The following is a 14,534-nucleotide window of genomic DNA, read 5'->3' on the forward strand; positions in this document are numbered from 1 at the left end:
GTGGAAATTCAGGATGAATTGTGTGAGTGCTGTAAGTGCTGGGACCTAAAAAGGTGCAACTGGAAGTTCAGATTGTCTTCAATGATAATTGTGTTTCCTGGTATGTTTGAAAAACAAGAAAGGATTTAGATATGAAATTTGTGATGTTGCCAGAAAACCAAGGTTAGCAGGTATCCCAGACTTTCTGAGGCAATGCAGATCACTAAAGCTGTCTCTCTACATCATTTAGTAATGTAAATTTGTAGGAATAAAATTTAGATAGGCAAAAAACCTGGAGTTTGAATTTGAGTTGCTGAAACCTGGTAAAGTGGAAATAAAGAGATGTATCAGTATAAACTGGTTGTTCTGAAAATACTTTGAATTGTCTGTGCTGTAAAAATGCATCTTATTTTCTGAAAATGTGAACTCCCTGAATTCATTACTATTCTCTTTCTAGTCAAATAATCTTTGGTCTTTCAGATTTTAAAGCGCTGTCATTCTCAAAACTGCCTTATATGTTTCTGACTACTTGTAGCATCTTTCATCAGAAGAAAACGACCACAGTTCTTGTTACAGCCAGTCAGATAGTCAGTATGGTTCTCCTCCAAAGGGTTGGTCAGAAGAGTTGGATGAACATGGTCAAACCTTATATACCAATGACTATACTAATGAAAAGGTACTTTTTCCTTCTTCTCATCATGTGCTCTAAATCTTTTCTACTAATTCACTTCTAGAAATGAAATCTGTATTTCCAAAAGTGAAAGCATTCTTCACCAGTATCTGCTTTTGTTTTCTTAAATATGCATGAAACTTTAGCACCTGAACTTTTTTTTGTGTGTGTGTATGTTCTTTACTGTTCAAAAACAGTTTTCTTATTTCCTGTTGTGTATCATATTATATTAATTGAACATATCATGTATAATTTTTGTAATTCCTGCCCTGCCTCATCCTCTTGATTTTGTTTCAGGAGTGAACTTCATATCAATGTTTGTTTTTCTCACTGTCTTTTAAGAGCTGCTCTTGTCTACATAGACCTTCAGTCAGGATGGTTTTGACCTGAATATAATCCTGCTTTATCAGTTTCATCATTTCCTTTATCAAAGGATTTTCAATGATGCTTTCAGATGTAGACAAACTTCATAATTAAACGCAGCCGTATCAGCAGATCTGTGCTCTGTTCTTATTATCTAATCGCTATAGACAACTTATTGTGATTCTGGGCATGTCATAAAAATTTCTCCCACATAGGATATATGGCAGTGGTTGTTTATATTTGTAAAACACTCCATTTTTCTTAATGTTCACTGGAGTTGCATTGTGGGTTTTTTAATTTTGAGAGTGTTCACTGAAAGAGTACTTGGTTGATCGCACCACCTCTTCTCCAGTTGAAGTATGCAAGTTTTATTCACGAGAAGTTTTTAAATAATGGAGTTTTATGTCAGTCTTGGAATTTTATCCTGTTTAATCTGTTTGTGCTAAACATCTGTAGAGAACAGACCTATGTTTTAGCAAATGTGCAGACTTGTTTTTTTAATTGCACTGGGATTGATAGAAAACATTTCCTACCACAAACATCTTATTGGAAGTCAATCTTGTGAAACCTGCTTGAGCCAAGAGCATTGCTGTGAGTGTTTCTGTGCGTATTTTTCTGCCGTCTTGCAGATTTTTGCTCATTCCAGTTCTTTCCTTTCTGCATGACCAGCCCAGTTGTTATGGATTTACCTCTTTGATTGTGGGAGTTGCTTATATAGGTTACAGAAATTATATTGTATTCATGTTTTATCAAGGAACTACATCTCATGTTCCCTCTGATGTTTTTTAGAAGTTGTTTGACAAATGCATGTTTCTCTTAAATTGTCAGCAGTTGCTGGCTGAGCTTCTTGGAATTTTATGTCTAAGATCCTGACACAGATCTGGTGGAAAGATTGTGCCTCCTTAAACTAACTATGGAATATTGATAAGAATGAGATATGCCATCTTAAAAAGTAATCTATTTATCACCATCTCTTGTGTGATATTGTGGGCCTGTTTTCTGAGGAGTTACGGAAGGAAAAAATGTTAATGAAGCCAATTCAGGATGTTGCTCTCATTGCAATCTAACCTTGATTAATTAATGGAGGTTGTGCATTAGACACTGCTGAAGTGGATGGCACTTTATTAAAAATTAAATCTCAGGTCTCAGAGATTCTGTTTCGACTGTCACTCTGATTACATTTTGTATCATCACATTTCTTTCTGCAGTGGATAAAACACGCAGATGAACAAGGCAGACCGTACTACTACAGCGCTGATGGGTCCCGGTCAGAATGGGAGTTACCGAAGGTGAGTGACCTGAAAAAGAAACTTGAACAACTTGGGGCTTTGCCCTGCTTCTGAATACATGTTAGTGGGGCCTTTAATGGGAGTTACTCACTAGAAGAGGATTTAGATGTTGCACTTTGTTATTTCTTGCATTTTTGTGGAATTTTTGATTGTGAAGAGAAGAAAAAAACACAGTCAAGGACATGAAAAATGGATGTATGTAATTATTGAAATGTCAAAGCTGAACTGAGCTTTCCATGCAAGGCTGCAGAATAGTATCTAGGGTTTTCCAGTGATATAGAAACCTGTAGAGGAAAAAAAGCTTCTTTTTCACTGCAAAGTGTTCCTGAGGAAACTGGTCTAGTTTTAGTAGCATCCAAAAGGCTTAAACAGACAACTGTTGGAAAGCAAAAGTTTCAGCAGAGTTTTGTGCTATCTTTGAGGGTGACACAGTTTCACAAGAATTGTGTTCTGCTATTTATTAATTTTGTAAGGAAAATTGAAATTTATAGGATAGTGACAGTTTGAGGGACACTTGGTAGTCTGAGGATGTACCTAGTACTATTTAATTCTCATTTTCACTTTGAAAACCTATAGGGCATTTGTCATAATGTTATTGTTATATACATATTTTCTTCTATTAAGATGCTTGTTCAATCCTACATAGAAAGATGTAACTGGTAAAACAATAATTCTGTGTTTCACACAGAACTGTGTGCATAAGTGTGTGAAAGAGCATGTTTCTCCATTATTGTTTCAGCAATACCTATGTCAGTGTCCTAAGTCACTCCCACTTAGAAAGGAGCAACCTTAATAGATAGTGCTTTTGTATGATTTGTGAGAAAGTATTTACATTTAACTTCGTGAGTGGAGTTACGTACTAAGCTGTTGCATCAGTAGAAGAATTTGTATCAATCACTGAAGAGTTGAGTTAGTTCTAGGAATTCTCCTATGTTAGTCTGATAACTTGAATATTGTAACATGCACAAATGTAACAATATAATCTGTGCCTATTGGTTTTAAAAGCTATTTAACTATTGCTTAGTTATTAGATTGTTAGATGTCTGAAAATCTGATAGACCAGGTTTACCAGAAGCAACTGTTGGTTCAGTATGTATAAATGAAGTTAATTTTGAGGAATAATGTCTTGGATACTTCATTCCATGACTTCTGCAATGCAGGAAGTTTTGACTTAGAAGAAATTGTTTTTCACAAAAATAGATTGATTTTGGATTTGAACTAAATAGCAAGTTGCCTTTAATCCTACTAGAATAATCACAAAGATAATCCAGTGCTGTTACCTGAGGCATATTAGCATAAAGGGATGGGTTCTAGTATTTGTTTATTAATGCATGTTATTTTAGTGATTCTAAACAAAATCTGAGTTCTGTTGTATTAACAGCCACCTCCAGAATGAAACATAGGCTTTGTTTTGGAATTCATGATCTGATATGCTTTAGTTCTTACATGAACATTGTCACATATTGCTGTTAAAAATTGTCCTTGAAAATTATTTCTCATGATTCATTTGAGCAGAATGTACTCTTTAATTCTGTCTTGAAATGAGTAAATTTTGACTGGCAGCAAATGTAAGGTTAACAGAAGAAAATGAGCAATTGACTCTTGGATTCGTGATTCAAGAGCCTGTGTATTTCCAGAAATCCTTGGCTTTTACCTTTAAATGCTGTGGAATGGATTAAATATTTCAACAAACAATTTGACTAATTTATGTGACTATGTATTTGAAGATGTTATTCTTGTGAGTAGTTAAGTGGGATTGAAGATTAGTCTCTGAAAGATCTTGCTGCAGCTGGTTCAAAATGTACTTAGAAAAAATGAATTGGAATGACAATGCAGACCACGAAACCGCTTTGAAGAAAATTAATCTATGTTGAAAAATCTCATGAATAGTGAGAGAAAACCACAGAAAGACTTCAGCATTATAACACTTGCTTGAATGAAAAGTAAGTTACTAGGAAAAAACCCTACCCTTGGTCGGTTTTTGATTCCAGTGTATTTAGCCCAAATACTGCCTTCCAAATCTTGTGAAGTAAAGTGACAGAAGAGCATGGTCATGTAGTGCTGTTAAGAAGAAAAAGAAAATCCTTTTTGTTAGATGGCTTTTAATAATCATTAGAACTAAAAATGGTTCAGAGGTTTCTGGAAATAGCACAGTAGCTGAGCTAATACTGTGACATTAAAAATCTTCATGGTAATAGCATTAACTTTAAATGTGCACATGCTTGGGAATAACACAGTATTCTTGTACGTGTGTTAAAAATTGTGGAGGTGTATGTTGGCAAGGGAGGGCAGTTACAAAACAAATTACTTTAGACAGTCTCACAGAAAGCCCTCCAGTCATGTGAATTTAAATAACATCTCAGAATAACTGAATGCCTCTGGCTAAAAACAATGTTTCAGATGGAGTAGCTTTGACAACTGCTGAAAAGTCTATTAAGGCTCATGATGAGTGTGACCCACATGATGAGTGGAAGCGAAGAACATATTGAATTAAACTTTAAAATAGATAGTAATATTTTAACCATGGTTTCTACATCATCTTGCAAAAGGCTTGGAGTTTTCTGCTGTGCAGCATCCTGCTGCACTCAGTTGTTAGTTTTTGCCAGTTGTTGGAAAAAACCAAAACAACCAAACAACAAAAAACCTAACAAACGAACTCATCGAAGTTCATTCCTGCATAGATCACTATGATAAAATATGTTTATTTCCTGTGTAGTGAATGAATAATACCTAAATCATGTTGAGAAAGGCTACAAACCCTATTCCAGAAACCTGGTTTTCTAATATGAGCTTTATGATTTAAGCAAATGAGAACTCTCTATTAAGAGTAGGGAGAATTAAACTGATCTCAGGAGTGAGAGCCCTCTAATTTCTAAAGTTTTAAAAAAAGTTAATCTATCAAAATGGTAAAGTGAGGAAAGCTATGTATGTAATAAATATTGAATAAAAAGCTCAAAGAGGACCTAGAGAGGATAGCCTAATAAAAAGTAGAGGTCAAAGATCTCTCCGGTTTGCAAAATGCATTCCTAGGCTGATATCTGGCCTCCTGAGGAGGTCTCTAATTCAAAAGTAGCCTTTGATAGAAAATAGATGTATATTATAAGCCTCTGGAGTGAACTCATACTTTCAGTGCTAATATTTGCAGACTGTGGCATTGCAATTACAAGCTTTCTTCTCACAAGTTCCTGCAGCATTAGCTCCCCTTGCTGTACCCACAGAGGAAGCAGTAGGTGAGGAACTTTATTTTTGTCAGTCTTAATGGACCAGCAGTCTGTTAATTTACTCTATGCACTATCAATATGGGGTATGACCTCAGGGGCCTCAGTTCTGGTACCAGTTAATGATTTCCTGCTGGAGACCTGAGTGCTGTCAGACAGAGCATGCTAGCTGAGCAACTTCCAGTAAAACATGATGTAGGTAATGTCTGGAAGATACCCATGCAATCAAATGGTGCAAGGAAATAAAGAGAGAATGTGTAATAAATAGGGCTTGATTGTCTTATGGTAAATTTGCCTTGAGGTTACATCCCATGTGTGTTGGCATTTGTATCTACTGCAATTCAGTGCGTTAGGCAGTCTCATTAGCAATAGTGAATCAGCTTCACATTGTTGGCCTAAAATTTGGGTTTGCTTGGTGAAACATGAGACAGTATCAGCTGGTACAAGGATCTAGGTGGTTTTTAAGGACACAAATAGTAGAAGAAACCTGAGATGAGTATGAGAAGGCAGTCAGATTTTTTTTGTTTTCCTTGTTCTCAGTATTTGTACTCAAAACCTGGTCTGGTCTTCCTTATTTGTCCTGGTCTTTGGTGATTCCCACCCTACTTTCCCTCCTCCCAAATAAGATGAGGGAGGAGGAGAAAGTGCCAGCAGCTTTTGCTTAGACAAGTGGCAGGAGCTGTGGCAGTCAGTGCTGACTTGGAGCTGCTCGTCAAAGATGAGCAGTCTTGGTGATCCTGAGGATTAAAAGGTGAAGCAATGGGCGTCCAAGATAGCAAAGCAAACAAAGCAGGTTATCCAGAGATGTCTTTCAGTCACTTGTACTTTTGAACTAGAGCTGCTTGTCCCCGGGGTCACCTCATTCTGTTCCTTCAGGTGCAGCTGATGCCTCCAACTGCTGCCACACAAACATCCCATGGCAAAGAATGAGCAATCTTCTTTCCCTGGAGAAGAAAAGGGAATGGAGTCCTTGCAAGGACAAAAATATTTCTTACTTACTTATTTATGTTAAAAAAGAAAGGTGTTGCTGAAAAGTATAAGCTGTGATGTAGGTTTTATGTCTATTACAACACAAAAAAGTTTATTCAAAGCAAATGACAGTAGTAGGAATAGCAAGTTGTTTTGTCCTGAGGCAACATTTGATTTTTTTTTTTAAACAGTGTGTTGGAACAACTGAAGATAACATATATGAGGTGCTCAAGGGAACTAGGCTAGTATGTTTTTAAATGCTGCTGGTTTGATCACTGATTGCATGAAGGTAGAGTAAAATGCTTAACTTCAGGTCTTTACTGTAGACTTTTGAAACCAATTCCTTCCCAGTCTTATCTCCCTTCACCCACCCAGTTCCTTTCATCTGGCTGAGGATTTGTTAACACAAACCAAAAGAAAAATCTTTTTTCTCTTTCTTAAAGCTGACATTTCTGTGTCATCTCTGTAAGAATGGGAACAACTGCTACAAATAACTTGGAGGTGTTACATTTATTTCAGCCACAATTAGGCTAGGACAGAGCCTTGAGCCATGTCATGTATCAGGTTAAAATTAAATATAAATCACTCAGCCAGTTGAGAGGGTTAGAAAATTTTATACCAAGGCAAAGAAAGCCTTTAAGTAGCTGGTGAAGGTATTGAAGAAATTCAGCAATGAAAAGAATACTGTGTGACCTAGATTTATACCACTGATGTCCTTAACCTACACCAAGGGCTTTTACAAGATGTCTGTTTTGCTTGGTGTATATATTCAGAGAATGAATAAATGGCTTGTGTGCTCACTTTGTGATTGGAGATGCTCCCAGTGAAATGGAGAACAAAATGAGGTGATGTGCCAGAGGGATTAATGTAATGGGACAAATTTCAGTTTGTGGAGGATTTTCAAGGAGCAGAAGTGTGTATATTTGGAGTTCTGTGCTGCATTATAAAAGGCTTTAGAATTAGGAAAATAACATTGTACTCTAAGAAGATGCTCTTAAGGCACATGGTGTAGCAGAAGTTATCCTAGCAGGCAATGTGTGGTCTTGAATGGGTTGGTTTTATTGCAGTGTAGGGACCTTGCCTTATCTCTGTCTTCAACGTTACCCCAAGACTTAGGCCTGGAAAGCCTTAGACTTATGTAAACCCAAGATTCTGTGTGAGGGAAGGCAGGCCCAACCTAGTTGCTTATTGTTGCTGGCAAACATGGTAAATACTGTAAAATGCCTGTGGAAGAGACAGCAGTTCCTCTGCAGGCTGGAGTCCTGTGAAGTGTTGGTAAGGGAATTGTAGCTGACACTGTTCTGCAAGGGTTTTTGGAACTAAGACTGGGGGGAGCAGACCAAAGATTAGCAGGGTGATGTCACCCAGCTGAGCGAGGCTACTGGCTGTGGCCTCTCTCCAGTCAGTGGACTCTGCCTGGTCCAGAGGATGTTGAGTTCTGTTGGTCTGTGTGGAGTCTGGAGTGGTGTCTGAATCTTGCTCTGATTCTCCTTGGGGATCACAGATCAATCTATGTATTTTAAAAGTAGAGGCTTGTCTTGACTCAGAAATACATAAGCCTTTTATTTCCACATCACATCCCCCCCTCCAGTTTTACTATTTATAATGAATAGCAAAAAATAAACCCTGAATAAACATATGAGAAAAAAACATGTTTGCTTGAAGTCTCTATTGTGGGAAAATGGGGCAAAAATTTCAAATGTTCCCTTGAAAGAATTGTCAGTTTACTAACACTGTATGAGCAACGCACATTATTTAAGCTGCTAAGATGCATATAGCTCAGTGTTCCTGAATTTTTAGCAGTGCTTTGTGGATGATCTCCATATACCGTTGCTTTGCTTTCCTGTTAAATAAGTTTAGTAAAACTTGAATTTCATATTACAGGTCCTTTCTCCCTCAAGGTGGGGTTGTCTGTTAGATAAGGTAACTCCTGGTGGCTTGTGATAGTATCAAAGGAACCTTTCAGATATAGATCATGTGGAATTAGGCTTGTGCCTATATTCTAACTCTTAACATAGACTTAAGATCAAGGTACATTACTTTAAAATGCATCCTTGTTTAAACTTTGATTCCTCAAGTTAATCAAATGGAAAGCATGTGGAGGATTTCCATAAGTAATGTACACTAGTGTGACTAAAGTGTAAATCTATTTCTGAAACAAATACTTCTGTTTCATAGCAAGAAATGTGTTTGCAGCCTTAGTTAGGTCAGTGCTGCTGCAAGGAGTAATGTTTGTTGCAGCCTTCTGTGATTTAGATGTAGTTTCGCTGAGAATTGTTAAGATTTTAGTTGTAACACCAATGGGCAATTTTGTTGCAGATAGCTCAGCTTGCTGTCACACTTAGGGTTGTAGGAGCATCTGCAGAGTGGTGTTTCCATAACCAGAAAGTAAGTTAGTATTAGTGTCCTTGCAGCAGGAATGAAGGTTCAGCTTTTGATTTAACAAGGAGTCAAACTGAGAGTTGCTGTAAACTTCACCCTGTAAGGGAGCAGATACCATGTGAGTGTCAATGTGGGGCAGAGGCAGTGCAGGCTGGAAACTGAGTTTCTGCAGTGACAGCCAGGACACTTCTGCCTGGACATGAACTACCAAATTTTCATCTCAGTACTGCAAGATCCATTCACTCGGGAGTGTTCTACTACTCTTGTGCATATTGAAATAATGTATTGAAACATTAAATTATTTAGCTTTTAAACATCTGTTGACTTACTGGCACATAAACTCGGTTCTTAGTGAAACACAAAGCTAACTCAAGCATCATGACTGCCATAGCAATAGTAATGCTGGTTCTTTATATGGGCAATAAGTATAACTGTATTATGCCATTTAGCTTAGATTTAGCATTTATGTTGTTTAGGTTAACCCTTGCCATGCTTTGTTGCTGTGTGCAGGTATAGATTATTCTGTCTTTGAAGACCTGAGGCTCTGAGCTCACAGTAGGAATCAGTAGCAAAACTGTAGAACTTGGTGTCCATGCAAGGATTTTTGCTTTAGTTGTCTCAAGTAAAGGGGACACTTGACTTTCCTTTGCTACTTCTTACCCTGGAGTAATCTTTACATTACTCCACAAATACTGCCTTAAGTTTCTTTCTATGTCCAGAATCCAGTCTTTTGGTACTGACCAGAAAGAAGGAAATTTTTCAATGACTTAAAAAACCCTGTATGCTGATGTTGTCTTTTCCTGTTTGTATTTTCAGTATTAAACTTTGTTTGAAATATTTTTTAGACTTTTTAATAATGTATTGTTATGATGTAAAATGGCAGCACTACTAATGATAAGGGTGCCTCAATTCTAAGATCTAATTAAATTGTGTGTCATTCTCATGATCTTCACATTTTCTCAGTCTCTGTTTTTGCATGAGTTACTAGAAAACGTATCTTATAGTAAATACGGTCTGTCCTTGGCTATTACAGCTCTGCTAAGCCTGAAAATGATTTCCTGCTAAATATTTATTTTCCATGCTTATGGAATGTGTAGATTTGTACAGGGTGTGTATGTTACACACACACACACACACACGATAAATAATTCAGTGTGTTAATTCTGAAAAAGCAAGTCCTCACCCTCATGTCTCCTCCCCTAGGCATCCCATCTTTGGGTCAAAGAGAGGTACACCCAGGCAATTGTAAGAATCCAAGTTCCTTACTGCAGGATGATATGGTTTTCTTATTCTTACACAAGAGCTGGACAGCTGCTATAGTACTGTCAGTGCAATATGAAGAGTGGAGGTTTAAAACTTGTATTTATTGTAATTCATTGGTGATTCTCAATATCCTCTTGGGTTGGAAAGTCAGCAGTAAACTGTTGCACAAGAAATCAAACATCTCTCTGCCAATGGAGAGTATTATCCCAACAGGCCAGTCTTAGTTACTGCTTCAAAGAGGACTACAGGAGAAAGGACAGTTCAGAAGGCTAAATGTAAAATAAAACCAAGGCTGTTTTCGCATCCCTGGGTGACATCAGGAATCTGAAAGTTTGCACTGTTCAGACATATGAGTGGTACGTCCAAGTCTTGTTTGCATGAATTGGATTCTACTTAAAATTTTGTTTTTCTCTTCTTCAGTACAATGCTTCACCACAGCAGCAGAGAGATATAATAAAGAGTAGGAGTCTGGACAGGCGGCTACAGGAACCAATAGTTTTAACAAAATGGAGGCACAGCACAATTGTGCTGGACACCAACGACAAGGTAGGAGCAAGTTCAACAGCATGATGAAATACCACCTATTTCTGTTGTGTGAAGTGTTTAATGTAACAGAAATGAGTATGCATGAATTTCTGAAATGTAATTTTTCTTATGTTCTCTTGTATCATTGTGTATAACATTAAGCAAAACCAGGGGCTGCTCAGTAACTTTACTGCTGTAACTTTGTGAATAGCAGCTCTTTTCTTGTCCTTGAAGTATTTTAAGTAGGGTTAGTTCAGGGGTTGGCATGTGCAGCCATTTTACTTGTAATGAGGAATTTCCCAATTCAGTTTAAGCTATGGGTTGTAATATTATTAATTCTCAACCGTATTTGAGAATTATGGTTGTGTACAAAGTTCTCATGTGAGGTATAGTGATATTTCAAAGCTGAATGTTTTAATTGTAGGAAACTCCAAGTAGAAATACACTTAAAAGATTGCAGATGAATAATTGAAATCTACATAAAATTGAAATAAAAGTTGCACGTACTGAAGTAAAAACTATGCCATAAAGATGTAAACAGTAATGTTATATAGTGGATCCCTTTAATGGTGATTCCATTGAATGCCACGGTAATGTCTTGAGCAAAGAAGAAAAGCTGTGTGTGGTTATCAGAGTTTTAATATTGTTATTGAAGGGCAGAGGACAGTATTGAAAGTGTTGAAATGCTTACCTTTAATCCTGTCCAGAGCTGAGCTGGTGTTTAGTCTGGAAAGAGCTGTGGGTCAGTAACAACAAAAGCTGTTTCCTGCCCTTTCTTAGGGCATGTTCTTGATAGTCTGTTTTGGGCTGCACAGTAACAGATGCTGTTTAGGCCAACAAGGAGACAGGGCTTCTCCTTTGCTCTCCCTCTGCCTGTCTTTCTCCAGTTTGACTTTTGTCCCAGCCATTTCTGCTTGTGCTGGGACATTCTGCTCTGTGGGTGAGGGGAGTTGATGTGAGCTGAGCAGGGAGGAACTGAAACGGGTGGCATAGGGTGGTAACTTGCTGGTTTCTGTGAGTTTGCTGCAATCCATCCCAAGATTCATGGAAAATGAAATACTTTGTAATGCTGAAATGTTAGCACTGACTGCTCAGTATGAGATACTAGGAAATGGAAGAATGAATGTAGATTTAGGAGTGTAAGGGAAAGCTTGTGAGAGTGCTTGTGTAATTGGAAATGTCAAAAGCAAACTTAAATGGACAGAGTAGTTGTAATAAAAATGGATCTGCTGCTCAGAACTTTATTTGCTCCGCTTGTTGTGTCCAGTACATTTTAAAGGACTTCCTTTTCATGAGTTGACTTAGTTCTTCAGAATAGGATTTATTGGATTTGATCTTGAGCTTTGGAGTTGTCAGTTTAGAATGCATCAGTTGTGGTGTTGAGGAGGCAGTGGACCGTGCTGGGCTGGAGAGTTTGCACCTGTACACGTTAGTTCAGCTTGAGCGATTCTGAGATCTCACTACTGCTCCTTTCCCCTCTTCTCTGCCTTACACATCCTTCTGTACTCAGCGTGTTGTGGCACTGCATGAGACAGCCTGGATGGAGCCTTGATAAATCAGAGCTGAATGGACACTTCTAGCCTTACATGCAGTTTATTCCTCTTGGGTGTGAGCAATTTGTGAGACAGCTCTAGGTTTTGGCTTTGCTTTTAAAGTAAGACTTATCTTTTTATTTTTTGGCATAACATTTACTTGTGTTTTGAAAAGACCTTTATGTAGTGGTGCACTGACAGAAGAAACTTTTGTAAAACATCGAATGAGTGGAACTGTTTACATTTCTTCAAGATACAGTGTTCACATATCAAGAACTTAAACCTAGTGAAGCAAACATGAAAGTGTACAAATCCTAAGTTTAATAACCTAAAGAAATTGTATATATCAACCATATTGGTAAAGCCTAACTAATGTTCCTTTAACAGCTTCAAAGCAAGTATTTTTTAACATTAAGGGGACTATAGTTCATGTAAAGTGCAACATTAATGCTTTAAGAAAATTCAAAATGTATAGTGAAGCAATAAACTGTTTTGTGGAAAGACAATTTTTAGTGCAGTAATGCACCTGTGTTATTACCACTAGCAGGCACACTCTTTAATATATTTGCTTTAAATTAGTATGTGAAAAGGGAATACTTTCTTACCACAAATACTGTATTTCTAGTTCCAGAGTTGCTTAGTGTATGAAAGCTATCTGAAATTCAGAATGAAATAGGAAGGAAAACAACTGGTATTTATCTGGATAGGCACATGAACCCTGAGTTTGCTTTTTAGCTGACTCCTAGGGAAGCTATTTTCTTTTTTTTTTCTCCTTATTTGCTTTTCCTGGAAAAGCAACACATCTCAGTTGTATGAAAATAGGCCGGTCAAAAGAGTACTTGAAAATTGTCAGAGTGAAAGTACGAGTTGCTGTGGCTCATGAGAATTTAATGATATCAAACATACTCATTAACAGTTTATATATTGACATGTGCCACAGCCAATAGACATCAGCTAAAAAATGTGGTAAGCAAAGGGAAAAAATACCTTCCTGGGAGGGACAGTGTTGATTTTCTTAATTTGAACAATTTTTTTTTACTTTGTGGACCTCTGAAAATATGGAGCTTTTAAGCTGTTCTTAGAACTGCTAAAACTCTGTTATTATGCTGCTAAAAGAACTGGTGGGCCACTTCTGTAGGTAGATTTACAAGAGAATTTTAAAACGCAATGCTGCAAGAGCAAACTGAATTTGGAGAGCTAGAAAGGGAATTAAAAAGAGGGAGGGGAAAGAATTAACATGTTAACGTTGACAGAGAACAAGTGATGTTTTTCTTCTGTTTGAAAATCTTTACTGGATTTTCAAGCAGTGTATTTGGGCAAAGCAATCATTACTTCAGAGGAAACACACATGCCTTTTCTTCTTTCTTTACTCCTGGTGGGCAATTTTTCTAGTTTTCAGAGATTTAGTAATTTATTCTGGTATGTAGTTAACATTTAGTTTAAAACAAAAGCCCAAATCTCTAAGGATTTTCAGGAAATTAGTGATCATGACTCACAAAAATTAGTAGAGGTGGTAAATATTTTTCCACATGTATAACAATTTATTATATTGATCTTACATTTACTAACCACAGACATATTTTGTTCTTTAAAATCTTAGTATATGGTACCCTGTAATAAGTTAGTATTCTAAACCTGCTTCCTAATTTGATAGCAATGTCATGTGAAAAATCTGCCGCTTAATGAGGATGAAGATTTTGCCTTAAGCTGATACAGCATGTATTAACATTTTTTTCAAATGTTTGTGTACTAATTAACCCAGTGTTGTCTATAAATCTTGTAAGAGCATTGTTTAGTAAGCAAGTTTAGAATATATCTGAGAATATCATAAGGGATTAAAAGAAGTACTTTTTTTTCTAATGTATGAGCTTGTAAAAAGAGGAAGAAAGTATCTTTAGAGTTAAAAAAATGAAATTAATTGTAATAAAAATAATAACTTATATTAACTATTTGAATTTTATAGGAATCATCAACTGCTTCTAAGGCCAGTTGTTCTGAAAATGAGTCCTCTCCTTCTTCACCAAAGCATCAAGCCACAGTCAGTATGCAAAGTGTTTAAATAGATAAGTAGATGTTGTAGAAACTGGGTTATTCATGGTAAGGGAATTGAGGGTAAACCTTCTAGTTGTTGTGAAAAATAATGGGCCAAAACTATTTAAAGGCTTTACGTTTTAAAAAGAATGCATTACATCCAACTCTGCTTTCAGAAAATATGCAAATTTCTTTGGTTTAAATGCAACTTAGTGACATGAGATTAAATTAGAAATTCACTGTGAAATAATATTATGTCAAATTATGTATAACTCAGTTTACTTCCTCCAACAGTCATGTCTTCTCATCTAGC

At 36.8% G+C, this 14,534-nt stretch overlaps 1 protein-coding gene across 9 annotated transcripts in view; it reads left to right on the forward strand.

Moving 5' to 3' along the window:
• Window positions 1–14,534, forward strand: part of ARHGAP12 (Rho GTPase activating protein 12) — an 82,923-nt gene that overhangs the window by 45,072 nt on the left and 23,317 nt on the right. For 6 of the 9 annotated variants that reach the window (XM_071559948.1, XM_071559954.1, XM_071559953.1 and 3 more), the window contains 4 exons: window positions 515–655; window positions 2,221–2,301; window positions 10,554–10,679; window positions 14,154–14,228. In XM_071559948.1, coding sequence (XP_071416049.1) covers window positions 515–655; window positions 2,221–2,301; window positions 10,554–10,679; window positions 14,154–14,228 — 423 coding nt within the window. The remainder of the gene's footprint in view (window positions 1–514; window positions 656–2,220; window positions 2,302–10,553; window positions 10,680–14,153; window positions 14,229–14,534) is intronic. The other 3 variants (XM_071559955.1, XM_071559956.1, XM_071559957.1) reach the window with 1 other exon arrangement.

Source organism: Pithys albifrons, chromosome 7 (assembly GCF_047495875.1).
Source record: "Pithys albifrons albifrons isolate INPA30051 chromosome 7, PitAlb_v1, whole genome shotgun sequence".
Classification (NCBI taxonomy): domain Eukaryota; kingdom Metazoa; phylum Chordata; class Aves; order Passeriformes; family Thamnophilidae; genus Pithys; species Pithys albifrons.